At 32.9% G+C, this 25,079-nt stretch overlaps 1 protein-coding gene across 11 annotated transcripts in view; it reads left to right on the top strand.

Moving 5' to 3' along the window:
• The window catches only part of ADGRL2 (adhesion G protein-coupled receptor L2), a 190,329-nt gene that overhangs the window by 101,895 nt on the left and 63,355 nt on the right, over positions 1 to 25,079 (top strand). For all 11 annotated transcript variants that reach the window (XM_081306572.1, XM_081306570.1, XM_081306571.1 and 8 more), the window contains exon 3: positions 270 to 483. In XM_081306572.1, coding sequence (XP_081162698.1) covers positions 270 to 483 — 214 coding nt within the window. The remainder of the gene's footprint in view (positions 1 to 269; positions 484 to 25,079) is intronic.

Below are 25,079 nucleotides of genomic sequence, written 5' to 3'. Positions count from 1 at the left end.
TTTCCTTGGATTTACTGAAAAGGAGCTCTTTAGCTTGTGTTTACACTAGGTCATGCAGAAAATATTTTGTTTGAGTCATTTTAAAGTATCTTATAAGGATGAGTCCAAGTAAAGATATATTAAATAAAATTGATAATAAATTTCAGACTTGGAGTTAAATGAATTTCTGACATCTTTTGACTGTAGATGTGAATCATATTACTGGAAAGTGTATTGTTAAAATAGTTTCGCAAATTAATTAAAGTCTAATTTTCTGTTCTTATTTTAAGGTTTCAGCAGAGCAGCTTTACCATTTGGGTTAGTCAGGCGAGAATTGTCCTGTGAAGGTTATTCCATAGATCTGCGCTGTCCGGGCAGTGATGTCATCATGATCGAGAGCGCTAACTACGGTAGGACAGATGACAAGATTTGTGATGCGGACCCATTTCAGATGGAGAATACAGACTGCTACCTCCCAGATGCCTTCAAAATCATGACCCAAAGGTAAATATTCATGTATTTATGGTTGCATTTTGTCTAGTATGTTTATCCAAGTTTGTAGAATTAATGTAATTCCAAAATGAATGGACACAGCCCATATCTCAGTTATGTATGAAACTGAGTTGGATTTTTTCACTACTGTTGATTTTTACTTTGTTTTCTACAATATTCAGACTTGTATATTATTTTAATATAGTTTGAAAGAAGGATTATATACTATATATCTTTTATATATATTATAAAAGAGGAAGAATAATAATTCAAATATAATCTTTTTTAGAGCTTCAAAAATTTGAAGTATTTTATATAATAGTTAAGAAGGTTTAAATGTTTAGGTCTTTGTCAATAGGTGCTCCTTAGCTTTTTAAAAAAGTAAGCTTTATCCTGGTGCAGTGGCACATGCCTGTAATCCCAGTGGTTCGAGAGTCTCAGGCAGGAGGATAGCAAGTTCAAAACCAGCCTCAGCAAAAGTGAAGCACTTAGCAACTCAGTGAGACCTTGTCTGTAAATTAAAATATAAAATAGGGCTGGGGATGTGGCTCAATGGTCACATGCCCCTGAGTTCAGTCCCCAGTATCCCCCCTCCCAAATAAATAAATAAATAAACAAATAAATAAATAGTAAGCGTTAGTTTTTTGGTTTTTAAAAAAATATTTTTAGCTCTAGATGTACACAATACCTTTATTTAGTTTTTTAAATGTGGTGCTGAGGATTGAACCCAGTGCTTCATTCATGCTAGGCAAGTGCTCTACCACTGAGCTTCAACCCTAGCCCAATCTTTTGTTTTTAAAAGCAATTTTAAATTCTAGTAAAATTGAACAGAAAGTACGGAGAGTTCCCATATAACTCCAATCCTTACATAAGCACAGTACGTTATCAGTATCTTTTACCAAAGCCGTATGTTTATTAAAGTCTGTGAACCTACATACACATCCTTAACCCCCAAATTCATAGTTATCTTGTTTTGTTTATGCTTTTTTTTTTTTTGGCGGCGGGGGTGGGGGTGTACTGGGAATTGAACCCAGGGCACTTTTTCCTCTGAGATACATCCCCAGGCTTTTTAATTATTTTAAATTTTGAGAGGTTTCTCATTAAGTTGCTGAAGCTGTCCTTGAGCTTGTGATCCTTCTCCCTCTACCTCCCGAGTTGCTGGGATTACTGGTGTGCACCACTATGCCTGGGATCATAGTTTAATCCCACTAAGAGTCATTCTTGGTGTTTTGCACTCCATGGGTTTTATAAATTGTTTAACAACAGGTGTCCACCATTGTAGCAAACAGAATAGTTTCACTGCCCTACAAATTCTCTGTGCTTTTTCTCTTCCCCTTACCCCTTTTTCCCCCAATGACTCTTGATAATTCCTTGTCTTTTTACTATCCCTACAGTTCTATACTGTCATATAGTTAGAATCATATGTAGCTTTTTTAGATTGGCTTCTTTTCACTTAATAATATGCATTTAAGTTTTTGCCGTGTCTTTTCTTCCTTCATAGTTCATTTGTTCTTAGCAGGGAGTAATATTCCATTGACCAGACATTACCACAGTTTGTTTTTCTGTTTAAATACTGAAGGGCATTTTGATGTCTTTCAAGGTTTGGCATTTATGAATAAAGCTATTGTAAATATCTGTGTGCAGGTTTTTATTGTGGACATGTTTTCAGGACTTTTGGGTAATTACAAAGAGTGATTGCTGGGTTTTATAGTGGGAGTACATGTACTTTGATTAGAAACTGTCAAGCTGTCTTTCAAAGTGGTTTATCATTTTGGATTCCCACCAGCAATGAATGGGAATGCTTCTGACTTCACACTCTTGCCAGCACTTGGTACTGACCATGTTTGGATTTAGCCAATGTAATTCGTATGCAGTGGTACCATCTATCTCCTTGGTTTAATTTATAATTCCCTAATGATGGAAGGTGTTATACATCTTCTCATCCATATTGCCCTCTGTATGTCTTCCCTAGTGAAGTGTTCCTTTAGTCTAAGCTCATTTCTCTAATAGCTTGTTTCTTTTCTTATTGTTAGGTTTCAAGATTTACCTTGTATATTTTGGATAATATTAAAAAAAGAATTATATCTTTTCCAAATATTTTCTTCCAGTTTTTGGACTTCTCATGCTCTTGATCCATAGCTAGAGCAAACATAATAAAACAATATTTTCAAGTTACAGGAGTACATAGTTGAGTATACACTCTATGGATAAAGTCCTCTCAAGAGTTCAGACAACTTCTGGTTGTCTTTCCTAGCAGATTGAGCTTTTTTCACTCATGATTGCATCTTAATTTAGAGGAGTATAGAGTGCCATCAATCACATATGTTAATGTGGGGAACGTATTTCTGAATAGTAACTGGGATTTCTTCTATTTTAAAAGAGCATATTAATAGGGGTAACCATTCTAATAAGATTCTACTTTTTACAATTCAAACAATTCCTTTCTCTTTTATTACCTTGTACATTGCTTTAGATTATTTTTAAGACAAGGCATAAGGCAGATTGTCTTTTCCTTGAAGTTCAGAATCCCATTCCCACCCCCACCCTCACCTCCCACAAGCAGGAAAATTAAATTTCAGGACAATATAAAATGCGATATCATTGAATGTCTAAGGCACTGTAGTTTGTGTATTGGTTATTAATCGGTTTTTAGCTAACTTTAAAAAGATCACCATTCAATAAGGTAGGAAAAGGAGTCTTAAGTGTATGTGTACATACACATTCAGATACTATAAAATACCTGAATTCCTGGGTTGAGAAGTACACTTTGATAATTGAATTTGATCAGTTTTATTTCTCCACTAAGTCCTAGTTCATTAACTGCAGAAAGTAGTGTGTTATATAGTAACTTGCTATTTAAAATGCTGATGCTGTTCATCAGGATTTTTTAAGAAACCAAAAAATATAAGTGTACTTTTGAAAGATTCCCACCAAAATGTTTTTACTTTCAATTCTTAATGAATTTTATTAATAATTAGTCAAAATCTCATTTGCATAAAATAAATTATGTTTTAAATGAATTCTTATTTAAAACATAAATCTTTTATGAACTATGTAAGTTTAGAATTGTGATCCATGAAATCACAGTGACCTGAAAATCCAAAATCTGAAATACTCAAAGTCTGAAATCCTTTGACAGGTTACAGTCAAAACATAGACCCACTCAAAGTATTGTGTAAAATTATCTTCAGGCTGTATATATAAGATACTTTTGAAACATACGCAAATTGTATGTTTGGTTCTTCACAATATCTAATTGTATATATCTAGATTGGGTTAGGTTTCAAGATTTACCTTGTATATTTTGGATAATATTATTATCCAAAGTACCGAAAATCTGAATGTTTTTGGTCCCAAACTTTTTGGATGAGGAATGCTAAACCTGTAGAACATTTTGTACTTAGTATTTCAAAATTTCAGAACTGCTAATGTCAGGGAGACTATAAGATTCATACTCAAAAACAACCATTTATTTATTCTTCACATGTTGATCTGTTTGTTCAGTGCTAGTATTATGAATTAGGCATCTGAAAAGCAGACTGGAAAGAAATAGGAAATGAAGAAGTTTTATTGATGATTACCTATTTTTACTAGGCTAACAAAAAGCAGTGAAAGTTGGTACAAAGAAAATGTTTGGAAGAACTGACTTTATGGTCTTGTACATTGTAGCTAATTTTTGTTTGCCTGTTTATATATGTATTTAAGTACACAACAGATACCCAGTCACATATGTCAGACTTATGCTTGCTCATATGAATATCATTACATGTTATAGGAAACAGGCAAAATAAAATGTCAAGTTATTTTCATCATTATTTTATGAATGTGCAACTACATTTCTAGATATGTGAATGCTTTAGCAAGATCTAGAGATTGTCAGTATTTAAATTCTATGAACATAAGTAGTTGTTCTCTCCACCCTTCTTATCAAAACCTCAAATAGTATATGCTGTATTGGAACAGATAAAAGGGCAATAAAACTATTCATGGTTAACCTCCCCTTTTAAGTTGTATTACACAGGCGTTATAATTATTTAATAATCAGAATGACAGTTGAAACACAAACATTTTATTTAAAAGAAAGACAAAGTTAAGATGATTTCAAAATTAGGTTCATAAGATGATTTTAAAATTAGTGGTAGCTTATAAGCACCCCAGACTCTGTATGTCAGAACATGAACCTTTAAATAAGACTGCCATTCAGTATAGCATTTCAAATAGCTATGAGAGAAACAAGAGGGCAGTATTTTTGCCCCTGTATTATTGTGAATAATAATAATAATAGTTATTATTATTATAACCTTTATTTTATCCATTTTTTTTAATGTGGGGCTAAGGATTGAACCTAGGGCCTCGCACGAGCTAGGCGATCATTCTATCGCTGAGGCACAATCCCAGCCCATGAATAATTATTTTTGAAAGTGTAGACTATTTTGGCTCTTTAAAAAACACCGGGCCCCTAATAACTTAGCAAGTTTTTATATTTGTGTTCCTCAAAAAATGTGATTTTTTTAAAAAAAGTAATGCAATAAAGAGAGAGTATTATTTAATATAGAAGTTTCTCTATGGAAAGCTCAAATAAGAACATTAGTCTTTTTCCATTAAATTTGAAAGCACCATTTTCTGCATATAATGATGGAAATCAAGAAATTTGAGTACCAGTTACGGTATTTTTTTGCTTTGCATTTCAAGTTTTTTTCATCCCTCTCCTCTACTGTTACCACTTTAGCAGTTTAGAATGAAGTAAATAAATTAACTTGTAATTCATATTTGTGATCATAAAAGTATTTCTATTCACTTCATATTTTCTATTTCCTGTTCAGTTTAAAAGTATAAAACTAAAGCTCTCTTAATAACTGATAGTATACTTTGAATTGCTTGGGATCAGAGGTATTTCAGATATTTGATTGTGGAATATATGCACAGACGTTACTAGTTGACCATCCTAATCTGAAAGTCTAAAACTGAAAATTCTCCATCTGAATATTTGAATTTGGAATTTGGAACAGTTCAAAGATTTGATTTCCATATTAGGAATGCTCAAATTTTATGTTTGCTTTTAAATATTCTGAGTAGCTCATCCTAAAAAGTATGAAATGAAATTCTTTCTTAAAATGATTTATATTTTAATACATTACAGAATAGTCACCATTGATTGCAGATTAAAAAAAATTTTTTTTAGCACTCTCTGAAGGTAATTGTTATGAGGCAACTTAAAATAATAAAATGAATTATAACATTTTGAATTTATTCACAAAAATATTTCTGCTCTTACTGTGAAGTAATTGATTAATAAGTAAATTAGAATTTAGCTAAGTAGTGTTGTTCTTTGCAGTACTTGAGTACAGTCTAGTAGGTGTCTTAAACCAATGTGCTAAATTGTACCCAATGTCCTTTTCTTAAACGATTTATGTTCTTCACTTAAGAATCTGTCCATTATGAGCAAGGTAGTTTGATGTTTTTAATTATACTTTAAAATATGTCCTTAAATTTTTAGCACTTTTGACTAGATACCTAAAAGAAATTAAGTATGTCAATATTTTTTGATTTATTTTCAATATTGAATGTAAAGTTAAGTTGCATAGATATATTCTGTTTTACAGAGTAATTCTTATCATCTCATGAGTATTAGTGTAGCTTTGTAAATACAAAGAGGCACTAAAATACTAAGTACTAACCAGAAGAAGTTAGTGAGAACAGGTGCTTCAGTTATTCTCTGTGTTAGAAAGGTGTTTTGTGTAATTGATTGAAAGATAGCTTCTTTTGATTGCTTGTTTTTGAATTGTTCCAAGGAAAATAAAGGTATGGCTTAAATTAGGGAATTGGCCTGGTTACTTACACACTTTAAGTCAAATTTTTTAACACACACAGATTGCAATTGGCTAGCATATCAAAGCATGACTTCGTTAGGCTTCTGCCTTTTTATTTTTATTCCACATATTTTTTATTGGTTCATTACAGTTGTATGTAATGATGGGGTTTGTTACATATTTGTACATGCACACAATATAACTATAATTTGGCCAATGTCACTACCCAGCAAACCTCCCACCCCCAAGCTTTCTTATTAAATAAAATTTTGGTTGTTTAGCCATTCACATGAGTGGTTAAAGAAGAACATACAGAAGAAGCAGACATAAGCAAAAAGTTGATAGTTTCAGGTAAATAGATGATATCATCCAACAATATTATGTAGTTTGAGCATATAGAAGTCCTAGAGAACACCTGTATTTAGCAGGTAGAGATAAAATTGCCCTTAAGGAAAACACAACTGGCATTGGAGGATAAAATGTCTTATAAGCCTGCAGTGAAGTACAAAAGAGATATAATTTTTTCTTGATGTTTAAGATTTCTGATCTTTTTTGGCAGCTCAAATTAATTCTCTCTCTCTCTCTCTCTCTCTCTCTCTCTCTCTCACACACACACACACACACACACACACACACACACACACACCACGATTTTCAAGATAGAAATGAAGAAAATGGTAATCAGCCTTGTATAACTGAGCAAGAATTAGGTAGTAATCTATTCATATGGTACCAGGTAGTGAGTAAATATATGAGTTACAAATTAGAGGCATAAATCAGGGATTTTTAATCCTAGGGGAGAAAGAAAACTATCTACTTTCTAGAACTCATTAATTTAAGCTAAGTGACAATGCGGTTGGGCTGATGAAAGTAGGCTCTAAGATGTGGGCACCAGATAAATCTGTTTTCTTCCTATACCCCATTCAGTAATTTTCAGTTCTTGACTTTTTTCTCTGTATAAACTGATCAAGGCCTAACCTGTTATTCTATGTATGATAATTACATTTTATTTAACATTTTTAACCCAAGAAATTTTCTTTTGCCCCTGAGGGTTTGAAGGAATGTGTGAATTGTTTTCTTTTGTTTCTTTTTTTTTTTTTTTTTGAATGTCGTAAGTACCTTTTTTTTTTTAATTTTTTATTGATTATTTAAAGCATTACATAGCTCATGATATATCATCTTTCATACATTAGACTCAAATTGTGTTTTGAACTCCCATTTTCACCCCAAATATAGATTGCAGAATCACATCTGTTACATATTCACATTTTTACATAATGCCATATTAGTGTCTGTTGTATTCTGCTACCTTTCCTAACCCCTACTATCCCCCCTCCCCTCCCCTCCCCTCCCATCTTCCCTCTCTATCTCCCCTGCTGTTGTTCAATTCTCTCCCTTTTTTTTTTTCCCTCCCCCTTGCCCCTCATAGCCTCTTATAATTTTATGTATCCTTGAAGGTCTCCTACCATTTCCATATGCTTTTACATTATCATCATGCAAAGTGAGACTGGAAAATTTTAAGTGTCAATTACAGCATTTGGTAACAAGTAAGTCTGCCTGGAAAGGACTATGCCTACTGTAATGTGCAGAGTGATCTTTCCCTTTGCCATGCCACCTGCCTGTCCCTGCTACTAGGCAGGGAATGTAACTAGGGACCCTCTATTGGGTGGGAGGTATGGCGTAATTAGGCCATAGCGTGTATTTTTAAAAGGTTACTGAATATCAGTTAGAGATGTACATAAAAGTGGGAATCATCATATTCTAACTTCCTTTCATTATATTTAAAGAATCCTTGTCATTTTAGACAGTACATTTCATTTCATCGCTGCATGTGTATTCTCACTGATTTTTAAAACATCCATGGGAAGGAGTGGCAATACATTATAACTTTTCTTACATTGTGAGCCTTTGAAAAAGGTTTGAATTATTTGCCACAGGGGCTGAAATCTGAGATTGTCTATATATTGAGTGATTAATACCTTAGTGAAATTTTATAAAATTGTATTCTTAAAAAACTTTGAATTTCAGTTGTTACATTTTAATTTTCAGATATTAATAGGTATTCGTAGAAAGTATTTTAAAAATGAGATCCTTGAAAACACACACACACACACACACACACAGAGACACACACATCTTTACTATAAGAAGTGATGAACTTCAAAGTTTCTCAGAATTTAGCCAAGAAAATCCATTAAAACACAGTCACAGTTCTGCTGGCGTTCTCCGGCCGACTTCATGATTATAGATTTCAGTTTGTACATACTCTCTTTGACACAGAAGCCTCTCAACTTTTTTATTGATCATTCAGTCTTAATAAAGAAGCTTTGTGTCTAAGTCAGAGGCATATGAAAGAGTTTTTTTTATTAATACGTGTTTCCTGATCTCTTTTTATAGGTAACAATAAATATTACATTTACCTTCCTAAAAGGTATTCAGATCACTTTTTCATTAGTAGACTTTTCTGTTTTTCCTGAAGGAAAATATGAGGCTAATCTGTCTTTTCATCCAAGCTGATGTTTCATAGTATTTTGGGAATTGGTATATTTTATTCTTACATTATTGTAAGTGCTTACTAGTTAGGAATACTCTTAGTATTTGTTCCCTATACTTACTCATTCCCATAGGATCTATGCCTGCTACTTCTGAGAAACTACATTCTTATCCTTATGCTATTTATCCCAAGTGCTTTTATCTATCTATGGTGTCAGGTTTATCAGCCATTTGTCCATTAGGATAGAATACATATGGGGAAAAATAAATAACTGTGATGCTACTAACACATCATTTCCATGTGATGTACCTAGGTTATTTTCTGTTAGTTGATGGATTTCCACTAATTCTCTCACTTGCCACTGAGTTGTTTTAAGACAACTAACTGGAATTACAACCACATATCTTTGGCCAAGGAACTGAGAGGGTACAAGTATAGATTCTTGAACCTAAAGATAGTAATAAATAATTATTAAAGCTCAAATTGGTATATCTAATTGGACACATTCTTTGCATGTCACTTACTGATAGACATTTAAACCTAAGCTCTCATTATAGAAGGGGAGACTATTGGCAGTTAAAAAAAAAACAAAAACATGACCATATTAAACATTCACATTTAGTGTGCAAGAAAGATTAATAAATTAGAAGACAAATCATCTGAATATCCTTTACAATCTTGCTTGTCAAATGAAGGAAAAAAAAAGTGGTCACATCAGTGCTTCTGCATCACAGGGTTCTCTGTTTCTCCTTTTAAAATGAAAATTAGGAAAGACCTGTGAAAACAAGCAATTCACATCTATCTCTTCAGTCTTCATTATCTAGTAAGGAAATTGTTTTACTAATTATAGATGGGATTTACCTCCTATGTTACTTGGTCAAGGAAGCAGTGCCATTTTCTCTGAGGACATTTATATAACTGGTTTTCAATATAATGTAAGGATTAGTCTAGAAATTTCAGAGGCTTGCATTTGAATAATACCTTAAAACTTTGAGTTTTCTTTTATTTTTAGACAGATGCAGGGTGGGAAGGGTAAGGTAAGTTAGTTTTTAAAGCAAAGCCATAATTTTAACTTTGGTGATTGGGCTTCAGTTTTTGTTTTTCTTTTTTTTTTTTTTTAAAGAGAGAGTGAGAGAGGAGAGAGAGTGAGAGAGAGAATTTTTTAATATTTATTTTTTAGTTCTCGGCGGACACAACATCTTTGTTGGTATGTGGTGCTGAGGATCGAACCCGGGCCGCACGCATGCCAGGCGAGCGCGCTACCGCTTGAGCCACATCCCCAGCCCATTTGTTTTTCATAGTTATCTTTATTGTTGAAAGTGGAGAGGTAAAGAACTAGGATCAAAATCCATAAAAGCGAACATGAACATTTCCTTCATTTGACCTGTAAATTCAGTATATCATCATGATCTATTTATAGTTCTTTTCACAGCCTTAGGGATTATTTATCCCAGCTCTCTCATTTCAAAGATGAATGTTATGAATGGGATGGCACAGGTATTTCTGTGGTACATATATTGTCCTCTATCTTGTAGTATTTTTATTCAACTAGAACATTCCCTGTCCTCTATCTTGTATTTTTATTCAACTAGAACATTCCCTGGTGTACACAAAAATATTGATTTCTATTTATAAAGTATAAATAAATTCAAATCAATTTATTAATTGATAGAAACTTTATTTCCCTAATTAATATTTCTGAATCAAATGTTTAAAATTCAAATACATTCATTTATTAGCTAAAGAAAATTATTGTGGTCAACAAGGTTTCTGATGGCATTTTACTAAAATATATTTATCTAAATGAAAGCACACAAGAGCTGCTTACATAAGACAATGTTCAAATACCCTTTTGAGTATTTTGTATCTAGGTGTGATTTATTTTTAGTATGTACCTGCTTTCTGAAGTCATACTACTAATAATATAAACGTTTATCTTACGAGCATCCTTTCTAAAATGTTATGCTTTTAACCACAGTTCTAGAGAATAATAATGAAATTTATTTTAGAATTTCAAGTCAAAGCCTAGTCACAAATTTTCCTTTCAATTTTTTTTCCTTCTATTTCAATACCCCATACTCTCTTAGGCCAGTACAACTAAAATATAATGCATATTTTCTGCCAGTTTTAAATTAGAGAACAAATGGACTGGGGAAGTAGCTCAGAGGTAGAGTGCTTCCATTGTACATATAAGACCCTGGGTTTGACCCCAGCAACCCCACCCCACTTCTGAGAGAGAGAGAGAGAGAGAGAGAGAGAGAGAGAGAGAGAGAGAGAGAGAGAGAAGAGAGAGAGAACTCAAGAATTTAGAGGTTTTGAGTTTTTTTTTTTTAAAGCATGCTGTACCGTTTTCAAACATTTTTTTAATGTTGTCGATGGATATTTATTTATTTATTTATGGTGATGAGACTCAAACCTAGTGCCATGCAAGCTCTCTACCACTGAGCTTCAACCCCAGCCCACAAATTTATGTTTATTATCGGGAAAATAATAATGCTGAATATATATTATTTGGTACATGTAATTATTTAATGAATAGTAACAAAATACGATTTAGGATTTGTTTTGTATTTTGTTTTGTTAAGGGTTGAATCAGAGGCACTCTATTACCAAGCCACTTCCTCAGCCCTTTTTATGTTGTATTTTGAGACAGGGTCTCCCTAAGTTATCAAGGTTGGCTTCAACTTGAACCCTCCTGCCTTAGTTGTTGGGATTACAGGTGTGTGCCACCACACCAGTTTAAAATTGATAATTTTTTTATTCTAATTATTCTTGTACATTTAATGAGATTTCTAAGTAAATAAAATGACCATATATTATTTGGTACACAAAACATCCTTGGTCATTGTTTTATCCCAAATCCCTGTATTTTTTCTTATTAATAGTTTTAGGAGAAGGGTAGCAGGGGTGAATCAGTTTCACTCTTAATAATTCTTTACTATCTAATTTTATAAATAAAGAGTGAAGAAGATTTACTATTAAGATACATAAAAATAGTTAAATTGTCTCTTATGTTGTAATTAAGTTTCTATATATCATATACTGAAATTGTAAGCATATATACCATAATAGCAACACAACAGTGGCAATAAAAGAAAACACCCAGTATCTATATTCTAATTTATGCATAGTTTAAATAAATTTTTTTCTGAGTAATTTAGGTTCTGATGGCATTTTACTTAGCACATAGTAATCTGTCTTGCAGATTTTAATGGTCCATTCTTCTTACTTTACCAAGTGTTTTCCTCACATATATTACAGCAATCTTATTAGTTTTTTTAGTGCTGTTTGTTATTCTACAACTATTTGTAGTGCTAATATCTCTTTTGAATATTTCTAGGGAAAATCTCTTTGTGAAAAATTATAAAAAAATAAGTTTGTAATCTTTAAATATTTATTTCATATAGATCAATCAAGGATATTGTGTAACAAATACTTGTACCAGCTTTTCTATGTTTTTTTAATATGCTCTGTGTAATCATGAAAACATAGTTTTAGAATTATCACAAACACATCACCTATGATCTTGATGGGATCACCTGAAATGAGAGTTGCTGTATATGTGATCTTTCTGTTGGTTTTTCCAGACCATAGATCCGTCATTCTTATTGAACTCACCTGTATTTTCTTAATATATCTCTCTGTCTCTAAGGTGAATTCTTGGTAAATCCATGAATCTAGTAATTCTTAAGGTTTCAGAACTGTTCACATAAACGGGCCTCTTCCAAAACATTGGTTCACAGGGCCATCCATATAGTTTTTGTGTGCTTTGCAAGAGTACAGTATTTAAATACATCCCTTTAGGTTTTGGTTTAATTCTCTGACTCCTCTGTGACACTTTTCCTCATTATGGTGACTGAAGAGTAGCCAAGAGCATTTGGGGGTCCCGTTTAGTGGAAGTTCAGTTTGTGATAAATTCAGTTTGAGTATAGTGGGGTATTTTTATGTGGTTCGTAGATACTCATGTACAGTTTAGTTATTGCTAGATATTTTGGTGAAGAAATGACCTGTAAAATATCCCTTTTACCCGTTATACTTTTAACTGATTGTGACATAAATGTGCAAAGCTGAATGTCATGTTACAGTTTAAATGTGTCTTGTGGCACTTGGGATAGGTGGGAAGTGGAAGAGAAATAATGTTTGTAGTATATCAAGCCAGAAACTAATCTGTGGAAAATTCTTTCAGTCATTAAATGTGTAAGACATTAAGGAAACATTTGGATTTCATACACATAGAACCAAAGCAGTTTTATCCTATGTATTCTTGATGGAATACATAGGTTACATAGAACACATGTCAATTTTAGTACGTAAAGTTGTACACATGCTTTGGTTTCCTCCACTTTTTATGAGAATACTACAAAACAGAAATGATCAGAATGCCAGTGTTTGTGAGGCATTGCATCCAGTATGATGTGGTACTGTAGGTGCAAATTTTATACATCCAGCTGTCAATTATAATAATATAAAAAGGAAGTGTTGATCAGCCACCCCCAAGGAAAGGGAACATTGTAGAAAGCGACAGTATACAATTGTTATTGGAAGATAAAAGTCTTAAAACATGCAGCTAAAAATTAAAGTATTAGATAAAAGGTTGCCAGACAATTACATATTTAAAGCCATACTCTAGTTTTCTGGGTTTTCTTGGTTGTTATGGTTGCTGGCTTTTAAAATTTTATTTCTTGTTATTTATTTTCTTTTTCCAGAAATACCTATTGGTTTCTGATTTTCTACTTGTAATCTTTCTATTTTGTTTAAGAAAGACCCTTAAGTTTAACAAGCTTTAGAATCCACAAAACTGAAGTCCATGCCTGCTTTTAAGTTTATAGGGTGATGGTTTTGAGAAGTTGGAATAGTGTTCATTGCACATTCATAGGATGAAGTGTGTTTGGGAAAATTTCATTGTATCTTTGATATATTTGTATTTCAAAGATTTAGGATTTGGGAGAGACTAAAAAGTGAAAAAAAAGGTTTATCAAGGTTATCAAGTATATAAGACAGCAAAACATTTATCTGTTCTGTAAAAGTTTTGAACAGTAATAACACATTTTGCAGCTTATGTTCATTATATCAAAGTTTTCTTTTTGTTATTATTTTTGGAACTTGCTGAAACAATATAGCAAGAGGAAATGAGAAACTTATCTACTGACCTTTTCAGAACACTTTGCTACTTGCTACTTGATGATTTTATGTATGGTCTTGTCCTAAGATATTGTCATTGTTAATTTATGGATTTCTGTATATATAATTTAAAAGAATGTTTATAACTAACTTTTGAAATCTGATTATGGGTTGTTAGGTGAATGAGATTATATCTTTAAAAATTGTATATAAACAGGTATGTTAGACAGAGAGACAATGGTCATACAAAAATAGTATCTGATAAGTTGACTTGGGACATTTATATGTACATTGCCACTTATTTCAACCCTTGACGAGGAGACCTTTATTAAACCACGATGATTACTGAATGTGAAGTGTAACCATGATTATTTTTTATTCAAATATAATTTAAATATTCATCAAAGAGAAGCTATGCTTGAGACTGACAGAGACTATTAACATCAAAAAATATAATTAACTGCATTGGGTATCATGAAGCAGAGTTAGCCAAATAGCCGAGAGGTCTAATTGCTGTAGAGTTTGAGAAGCAATGGTTTTATTTTATGCCGTAGCTGTGGAATTAATAGTAATGTGGTTTCCTATGTGGGCCAATTAAAAGCTGCCTGTTAAGGTTCATTGCTCTATAGGAAACCCATTGAATATCGCTTAGTAAACAGGATTGACATGTCAGTGTGTACAAGAAGATAAAATAGAATAAAAAACATGGAAATAAGACATCGTATTAGAATATCTTTGGAAACTATTCATGGAACATCTTGCCGTGTTGTGGGTGCCGTGGTGTGCTCCCAGCTTCCTCTTTCATTCTCTGGCATTCTTCCCCCAGCTGCTGAGAAACTTGCTCTCTGATGGGGTCATAGCTGTCCCTCTGCAGGAACTGCTAGAGTTCTTAAAACCTTCTTCCCAGATGCAGGCATTCTTTGAATGCTGGGTGCTGCCTCTTCATCCTTTTGCTTCGTTCAGGACATCTCTAAAGGCTCTCCCAACTCCAGAGCTGCCTCCCTGAGGGATTTCCTGGGCTCTGATTGCACCTGCACTGCAGTTCATCTTTGCACTTTGCCTAAGTCTTCGTATCTCAGTGGCTTCCCTGATTGAGATACTCCCAAGTAGCCTCTAGAGATCTCTGCCTCATATCCTACTTCTGTTCACCAACCATAGAAAGGCATGGATATTAAATATAAAAGCAAGTCCTGCCAATGATATCAGATACCTGCATTTAGAAATCTAGCAATTAAGGGTAACAACTAAAGGAATCTTAAAGTAAAAAAAAAAAAATTGTATAATTCAGATCTAAAAATGATTTTTTGCATTCTAAAAATTTATTATTGTCATCTCAACCATTTTCTTTAAAAAAAGTAATATCCTGACCTTTGTAGCTCTATCAAGCTTTTTAGTTAAGTACAAAAAGAATGCATTCCTGATTAGACCCAAAAGATTTTGCCTTGTCTAGGCTGTAGAGATTTAAAAGTGGGCAGACATTCTAATGGCATTTTGACATTAATGAGGTTGCTGAAATGGAAAAGTTTAAGGGTCAAAGATAAGAGCAGTAGCAAGATCTTCCAATGTTTCTTTTCTTAATAATGACATATCAAATATGCTTACTGATCATGATTCCTAACATAAAATATATAATGTTATATGCAACTGTACTACTTTAAGTGTTACATTTTTGTTTTGCAAATAAAAATAACTCTAACATTGTTAAAGTCTGAACTATACCACCTCAAATTCAGTTTGTTAAATTAAGACAACATCATATTTGTAAGTTTTAAGATGTGAAAAATCTTAAAATTGCTGAATAGAGTACAATATGATGATGTCTTTAATCTACAGTGATAGAGATGTTTTTCTAGTCATTCATTATTTAATATGCTTACCCTGTTTAGATCTGTGGCATAAGAGTGCATGTTAGCTTTCAGAAGAGCTCAATGTTTGCTGCTTCACAGCACACAGCCCTGTAGTCCCAAGCCTGCACATGTTGTTAGCGATATTTAAAGCACTTGAGTCTAACATTTATAGGTCCTGATGAACTGAGCGTTTCAGACAAGTTACTGATATGAAGCTAATTCAGGCTAGAAGTATAATATTGAATGAAAGCTTTTTGCCTTCATTGTATTTTTTTAAATGTATATAAATTGTTTATACAAACTGTGTAAATCAGGACAATTTTTAACTTGGCTTGTATTGTATAGTTAATGGAACCATTCTTGGCTTCTGAAAATTACACCTTTGTCTTTCATTCGCTGATTTATGCTACCAAATGATTACTGTGTTCTGTAACATACAAGCTCATATGCCCAATCTATAGGTGTTTATGAACAACCGGCAATGATATATACTTGGAAGAGTACAGACTGATGATTATGGAGCTAATAAATTTTAGATTTGAATTCAGTGTGATGCATGGCATGTGCTTCAGAAATTCCGTAGCTGATTCCTCAAAGATAATATAATCTGGTGAAGAAGGCAGATACATACAGAAATACTTATGATACCAAATCTCCCTTAAAAATACAATAAACATTCATACACTGGTGGAGAAGAGAAAGGGCCGTGCAGTGGGCCTGAGATGGGGAAATGCTGTTGAAGGCATACAGAGGACAGTGCAGTTGCTCAGTGCCTGAACTCAACCTTCTGTACTTTCTATGGAGCATCTTCATCCACCCCCTCCTTCTTTTAGAGCACTGTGCATTCTCTCTTGCATCTGAGCTAAGGAGGAAAGGGTCTTTCAAATATTGTGTTCTTTATATTTTTCAAAATTATGGAATAGTTCTGCAACATACATATTTTAAAAATTATTTTTAACTCTGTAATGTCAGCACAGAAAATGGCAGCGGGGCTTGAGTCTTCATATTAACTTTGAAAGAGTAAGGAGCTTTTTTTTTATAGCAAAGAATAGGAATATACAATTTCTCTGCATTTTATTAGCTTTTCTCTGCTTTGATATTATTTAAATGTAGCATATTTAGGGTATTACTGTTTTCACAATTGTAGATACTTTGGCACCTAGATTATAGGAACAGACCTTGCCATCTACTGCTTTTGTTAGTATCAGAATCACAGGAGGTCATAAAATTTTCATATATTTTCTCCCTTCCTTCCTTCATTTCCTCCCTCTTTCCTCTTTTCCTCCCTCCCTCCCTTCTACTGTCTATGTATCTATCTATGTATCTCTCTATCTTTCTTTCTTATTAAAGATAATTTCTTGCCTTTGTGACTGAGTTACAGCAAAAGGATACTTCCCTTGATCTCTGCTTTTTAGAAAAGAGCTCTTTGGGAAATAGGCTGTAAACTGAATGCTTATGAGTTGGTGTTCACTTATCAGGAATGCCATCAGCAATGCCTTGTTGCTTTCTTATCAGCTACTTCCTGCTGTCAGCTTGGCACTTATTTCAATAGAAAAGGATTTGCATCAAATGTAATGCCTTATTATATACAGCTAACATGGGGTTTTTAATTGTGCAAACACATGAAACTCCTGCAGTGGTAGTCAATTTGATAAAAGGATTAGATTATGAATATTTTGTCATGATTAAAGATTAGTTCTGATTTATCAGAAGTAAGCCAGTGAAATTTGTCATATATTTATTACTCAGGTGAGTCTCCATTAAATTTGAGAGTGTATGAACCACAAAGTATCCATCTCTTTATAAGTCTCTGATGAATTTGGTTATTTATATTCAGATTATCAGTATTAAGGATCTCCAAACACCCCACATACACCTTTCATACCTACTCTGCTGCTCAGGCTATCTCAAAAGAATTTGTTTCCAGCTTTTGGCCTTTATTTTTTTATTTAAATCTGTCTCTTTCTCTCTCTCTCTGTTCTCTTTTTTTACAGAATAATTGGGTAAATATCTATACAGAATTTCTACAGTGTGTGTGTGTGTGTGTGTGTGTGTGTGTGTGTGTATGTATATATATATATATATTTTTTTTTAAGGAAATGATAACTGGTATATATCACAAGACATTTTGAGTTGTTCTTTCCTTAAAATACTTTTGATTAAAATAGAGCAGAATAAGAATTCCAGTATAGAAAGTTTTTATTGAATAAGTACTTGCTGAAAATAGAACAAGGCATTAGGATGAATTTGAAAGAAGCCTGACATCTAAGAGAAGGGTAAAACTAAGGTCCTGGAAGCAAATCAAGGTCACTGTGTGAAACCTGATCCATTCAAGTGCCCAACCCCCTTTGGAGTATTTGGGAAATAAATAAACAAGAATATATGATCTATACAATTTAACCCTAGACACATGAAATACTTGGTGAGTTGAATAACTAAAATGCAAAATGTAGAAGAGGTGACAAAAAGCAGAATGTGATTAATTGTCAAATTAATTACATTGACCTTTAGTACTGTAAGTACAGGAGGGAACTATCACTTCATGTTTGGGTGGCCAGGGGAGAAGTGCATACCTTTTGGCCAGCACAGTTGCTGCTGGCTTCCTTCCATCTGCCTCACGATGCTCTGTGTGTGTGTGTGTGTGTGTGTGTGTGTGTGTGTGTGTGTGTGTCCCCACATGCATGCACGCTCATGTGTTTTCAGGAAAACTTCCTCAAGAATGTGAGGAGCAGTGGCTGTTCTTGGGCTTCTGCAGAGGGCACCCCTGGGAACTGGAAAAGGCTAGGCTAGAAGTGTAGTATCCTAAGCTCTGATAGTTTCCCACTTGAGGGACTTATGTTCCTTCAAATGCATCTTCTGGGGAAGGAAGAAATAGTTTAAGAAGCGTTTATAGTAATTCATTATTGTGCTGAGTTTTAAATTACATAGATCTCAAAATTCTCAAAATCTACATGAAAAGGTTGCACTTCCTGCCATGCTTTTTGTGGAAACCAGTACTTAGCTGCACACATGGAGTAGTTGGTATAGTAGAGTTGCTTTTTTGTAGGGTGTGGTTTTGGTAATTCAGACAGATTCTCTAGGCCTTAATTGTTTATCCATATTCATAAAGGATTATATTAGATAAGTGATTTTAAAATTGATTTCCTGGAGAACCTCAGGCTTAGAGGTAAGTGAGGTGAAGGGGAAGGGAGAGCAAAGGGAGTATCTTGGAGCAAAATTTCAGCTACCACACTTCCAGGCCCGGCCCCATTCTCCATTTCTAATCCAAGGCAGTTAAGCAGGGTTTTTTGTTTGTTTGTTTTCTGTTTTACTTTTTTACATGGTGCATTACAATTGTACTATATACTTAACAGTGGGATTCATCATGCCATATTTGTACATCCACATAACATAATTTGATTAATCTCATTTAATTTCCTAAGTAAAAATTTTCTTGACATCAAGGTTTTGTGGCCAGAATTTGATAGTACTGTATTTGATGATGATTTAGAATTAATGCTCAAACTTGTTATTAACATATTTCATGCTGATAAGATTTTTAAACTGGGGGAAAAATATTTTCTTAGAACTGAATGTTTTTATGAAAATTCCTGGGAAGATGGGATGTAACTTGACTAGAAGGGTAGAATCTCAATAAGTAAATGACAAGGTATATTCTTTCTAGATTGGAAAGAGTGACCTAAGGAAACATAGGTCATGGTTTTTGTGAGGTACAAAGTTAAAAATAGGTAGTTAGGAAAAGATTCATGTAATCTTTTTTTGTGCAAAGTAGTTGCACAGGATTTTGAGAATGAGTTTTCCCTATGTTTACCTTTGGAAAAATATGAGGTCTAAGAATTTCCCGTGCCCTGCAACATTGATTTATTAAATCTTTTCATATTAAGATATTATTCATACTTTACAGAAGATATTTGTATGCATTTTTTAATAAACAGGGTCAAATATTTTACTACCAAAATATCTTAGAAGTTGAGTCAGGAAAGTAAATTAAGATAGAAGTAATAATAAGAAAAGTGTAGTTAGCTGAAAAATAAGTTTGGTGAAGAAATAAAGTATTCAAAAAATGCAAAATTTAGCATGGTTAATGAATAACAAAGCTTTCCTGACTCTTGTTCAAAAAAATCAATGACTTGGGCTGTGGCTCGGTGGTAGGGCACTTGGCTAGCATGTGTAAGGCATCGAATTAGATATCCAGCACTGGGAAAAACCCCAAATAAACAAACAAAAATGTACTAATAGAATAAAGAGTCATTTTAATAAAAACTAATATCCCTTTCCAAAAGGGATTAAAATAGTTGAAATATATTTTCAAATTTCACATAGTGCAAGATTTTTAAAAAGTCACACTTCCAATGTCTTAGGATGATTTTACTTCTGCACTTAGATTTTGTAAGAAGTTTGTCAACATCATTACCTTACTGTAATCACAGTGAGGTCTGTAAAAGTGGAAATTATTTACACTAGCTATCAATTAGACTAGAAATTTGCTTGTCTTATTTATATTTGTTATAATGCTGACCAAATGGCACCCTCTCTAACATTTTCAGAGTCAGAAAAAAAATCCTTATGGCATAATTTTCTTATTACAAAATCATATCCAAACCAAGGGAGTAATCTTTAATATGAATTTAAAATAGCAACAACACAAATCTAGTTTACTGGGTTTTGCCCTCTAAGACTCCTTTTAGTTGCAGGTTCTTTTGCATTATTTCAAACTCTAATCCTCTGAGCGGGTAATTAACGGACCAGAAAAGCCATTTGTGGAAAAGAAGAGCCATAAGGGTGAAAATATTTCTTCACTGAATGATCTTTAAGAAGTAAATAATTACAAACAGAAAAGATTCAGGATGACCAATCTAAACCTGAGGATAATTAGAAGGAATAGAGTATGAAAATCGAACTGCTTGGCATGTACAACAATTCTCATATCATAACAAAACTAATTAAATATTTAGAAACCAAAATCCCCTCACAATTTGATGAAAAATAACCCACGACAAAAGGGTCTGTAACTTTGCAGATAATTAGCAAGGGTTATAGGAAGGAAAAACATCACAGATTGGCTCCAAGGCTCTGCAAGGTCACGTCTTATTACACAGTGTCTTTTATATAGTCTGGTAACAAGTTTCTTGCTAATTTAATCTAACTAGGGCATCCCATAGCGATTTCCCATTTCCCTTGTTAAAAATGTGATAGTTTCTGCAAGTGCAAACTGTAGTAGGTTAACATTTTTATAAATAATTGCTTTTAACTGATACAGGTCATAATTTTTTTTTTTAATTATTAAAAATGGAGGTCTTGAAAATTTGGGCACAGATGCAAAATTTTAAAAAAATATTTTAAAATTTTATTGTTTATTTCTCTACTTAAATTATCTTATTCCTTTCATTAAATAGTTAGACCTGATGACCCAGTGAATGAAACTTAGTCTCAGTGGCATGCTTTGTAAATAAATACTTCTTATTTTGCTAATAAAAGCAAGCACATTTATGTTGAATGTGCATTTCTGTAAACAAGTGATTTTGTACTGGATTAATAAGGCTCTGAATAAGTCAAGCCTCATTTGCATTAAACTGACCCCAAGGTCCAGTAAAAACTGCAAGGAATTTCAGAGGTTTCTATAACATAGAAAGTTGTTTGTAGCACAGCATTTCATTTAAAAATGCTTGTTTTAGTAATTAATGTGAAATTCTGAAGTAAAAATCTGAAGTTTCTAAAATCCATATTAACTATAAATTTTAAAATATACATGCTTTGTGTTTATGATTCCTGGGACAATATTTTACCCAGGTGCAAAATGATACTGCAAGATATCACTTTTATGTTATTCCTGTTTTCAACATCTGAAAAATGGAATGGCAACTTTCTAGAAATGAGTTTGAACAGGATCTTACTGTCAGGCTTCTGTTGACTGGCTTTAGGTTACCTAATACTTACATTATGGAGAAAGGGCTGTCTGTTTCTCTTATCCACAACATTCTTTTTCAGTCAAATAGATTTATGTTTATATTCGGTTCTCAATTATATTTTATGGTTATTATTTAAATAATAAGTCGGGGTTTTCTATTTTCTTTTTTGGTATATTCAGTTTCAAAGATTTAATCACAGTTGTAAACCTAAAAAAATCAGGATTGTGTAAATTTTCCTAATTTTAGTATCCATGCATCTGTCCATATTCAAGCATATTATCCTCTCAGAGTTTTGTACAGTAGCAACTGCATTTCAGCAATAATTTCAGAATACTTTAAGTAACACAATGTGGTGTGATGCATAAAGTGCCTAAAGAATTAAATTCTATGATAGTTAGAAATTTTATGCTTCTCAAATTATTAAATTATGAAAGCATACTCGTGACAAATGAGAATATTACTATAGAACACCTTTTTTGCCATATTAATTACACACCATTTAGCGTTCTAATGTTATGTTTACCTAGCAATTAGTTAAGCTCACAAACCATGATTTAATAAATATTTAAAGAAAGGAGAACCTAATTTTGTTGGCTCCACAAAAGTTTAGATGATATAAGAACATTTCATTATTAAAAAAATAGAACAAAGGTTTGATTTAACATTCAACAGTTTCCCTTTTGCATTGGAGAGAATGATTGCAACCCTGTATCTTGAGCATAAATTCTCTGTATCTCCTTTAGTTCACTTCATTACTTTGTTTGAGCAAATCTGTCTGCATTGAAGCTCACCTATTCCTGCATTATTAAGGTCATCTGCTGTGTTTGTAAAAATTTGTTCTAAATTTGGAGTGATATAAACAAGTGTTCTAGTGACCAGAGTACTAGATCTTTTGGAATTGTTAGTGCATATGGAATGATTGGAAGTTAAAGAGTATTTTTTTTTCCTTCCTCTTAAGCAGATAATCTGTATTTTAAGTGTTTCTTATCAGCTTTCATGTTACAAAACTGTCCAAATTGACAGAATTCTTTTGAGAAGCAGAGCTGATTGAAACAGAATTGGATATCTCTGGTGTTTATTCTCGGTTAAGCATGTTGTATTTACAAGCAAAAATAACCAGGTTAACCTTAAATTTATCATTTTATTCATTCAGAAACACTTACTGAATTCTTATTATGTGCTAAATATATAATCAATTCCAATACGAATTTATAAATTGGCAGTGTTTCTTTCTTCTTCTCTTTAGTTCCCTCACTCATCCCTTTGTGGCAAGGTTTCTAAATTTTCTTAACTTGTGCATTTGAACAGAATAAATATACTGATCAACATATAATTTATTCTTGTGTAGTAATTGAGGCTTGGGAGTGGATGTCATTCTTATTCCCATTAATTAGATTATGTATTTCTATTAAATGATTCAGCTAGAGATTTTGTGTTCATTTAGGATGTATAATTCACCTGTGGTTGTGGACTAAAGGTTCTTCTAGGATAGTCCTGTGAATTTTCTGTTTATATCTGGCCTTTTGAAAAGAGATGTCATCACGTGGTATTTTGGTACCTTGAAAGCATTTATTTCATCTTTAGAAAAGTGAGCAGTTTTAACTAAGAGGTAACTTAGTGGGAAAAAAAGACATATTTTATATTGAAGTTTAAAAATAACAGATGCCAATTAGAGAAAGAAATCATTGAGGCAATTTTCACTTAACGTAGAATCTCAATAATAAAGAGTTGTATTTCAAAGGACAATTTCAAATTTAAGCAAACTTGAATTTAGTTTTTGTCATGATACACTGAGCTGTTGAATGCTGAAGTATTTGTTCAAGTTGGTGGATTTTGCATTTTTAATCTTCCTTAGAACTGTGGTGAATAATGGCCCCTGGCAGGAGATAATGAAATTTTCTTAATTTATATTTTCAAGTAGAAGCTTCAATTGAAAATGGCATCCTATGGCCTGGAGACATAGCTCTAGTGCAAGTTTCAGGGGAGCTACAATAATAATGCAGTGCCATCAGTGACGGGGGAAAGATGGGACAGTGAAGAAGTAATTTAAGGAAGAAAAGGAAATGCACCAAAGCTTTATTGTAGCATATCTAATGATCTGCTGAAGATTCCCAGTGGTTTTTGGAGCATGACTGGAGAAACTAATGTTATCTTGCCAAAACAGAAGCTCTTGCTTAATCAGCAGAACAAGGCTATTGATTAAAACACCTCTCACAATAGATTACACATGGAATCTCATCTCCATACTTTGCACTTGGTAAAGAGTAATAATGAGCATAAGATAATCAAAAGAAGAGTAAAAGCAATTTGTTGCGCATTGTACAATTCAAGATTAGAGTTGCAGTAGAAACAAATTTGCATGAATAGTTTGGCCGTTTTTTAAAGCTGTACACAGGAAGGACTAGTAGTACAAGGATGGCTCCGGAAAAGGAAAAGTTCTTTTGCTTCTCTATGATTTTTGTAGATCTATGTCCACTTTATATGAGGGGCATCATTATTGATATTTTCCCTGATGGTGGCAATTCACACTTGTTGACATTTGTTTTCCAGGCATTTTGTGGAAGAGTTTTCCTGCTTTATCCTGTTAATCTTTAACACAGTTCTGTAACAGTTATTACATTTTACAGAAGAGAAAGCCAAGAGGAAAGGCTTAATGCATTGCTTATGGTCTCAGTTAAGTAAGCAGCCAACTTGAAACTTACACCCTATTTCTTTCTGATTTTAAAGCCTTTGCTTTTAAACACTAATCTTCCCAATTAGCACATGATTTTTCTTCATAACAGAGGGTATGTTTTTCGATACAATTTGTTCCAAGATTATAATCAGTAATTTGTGCATTGTGCTGCCTCTCACTTATTTTTAAAGGTTAAGGAAAAGGTATATATAAATAATTTGTATTAGTGTTCCATAAGCAACAAAACTTATTTATTTCCACAAAAATACCTTTCTTCAAAATACTTCTGTTAATCTGTGCGTGACATTTTCTATGTAATTTCTATTTACTAGTATATAAATTAATGACATACTTTTATAAAGTGCCTTTTCAATAATTAGACTTTTTTTCTTAAGAACTTTGATTTAAAAATGTACTGTGGATGCTCTAAAAGTTCTTATTGAGACCAGAGAACATTTATTCCACATCAAAAATAAAATATACTGTTTACAATACATTTTCATTTTTGGTATCTGCTGATTGTGATTGTTTAGATATATATTTGATATTTCTTAAAGTATTTTTCAACATTTCTTCTCCTAAAGATTGTGCACAAGCCTGAGCAGTATCACTAATTTTGAACAATTACTCTGATTTTTTTGCTAATCACAAAATGTATTCAGTAAATACGAAGTGAATTGAGCAACTAATCTCTAAAATTATTTCTTCAGCTTTTGGAGATGAACATTTGGATTCACTTCTTTTATTTTCGTC

The sequence above is a fragment of the Spermophilus citellus genome (assembly GCF_964194105.1).
Source record: "Spermophilus citellus genome assembly, chromosome: 9".
Taxonomy (NCBI): domain Eukaryota; kingdom Metazoa; phylum Chordata; class Mammalia; order Rodentia; family Sciuridae; genus Spermophilus; species Spermophilus citellus.
The sequence above is the reverse complement of the archived record's forward strand: the minus strand, read 5'-3'. Positions and strand labels throughout refer to the sequence as shown.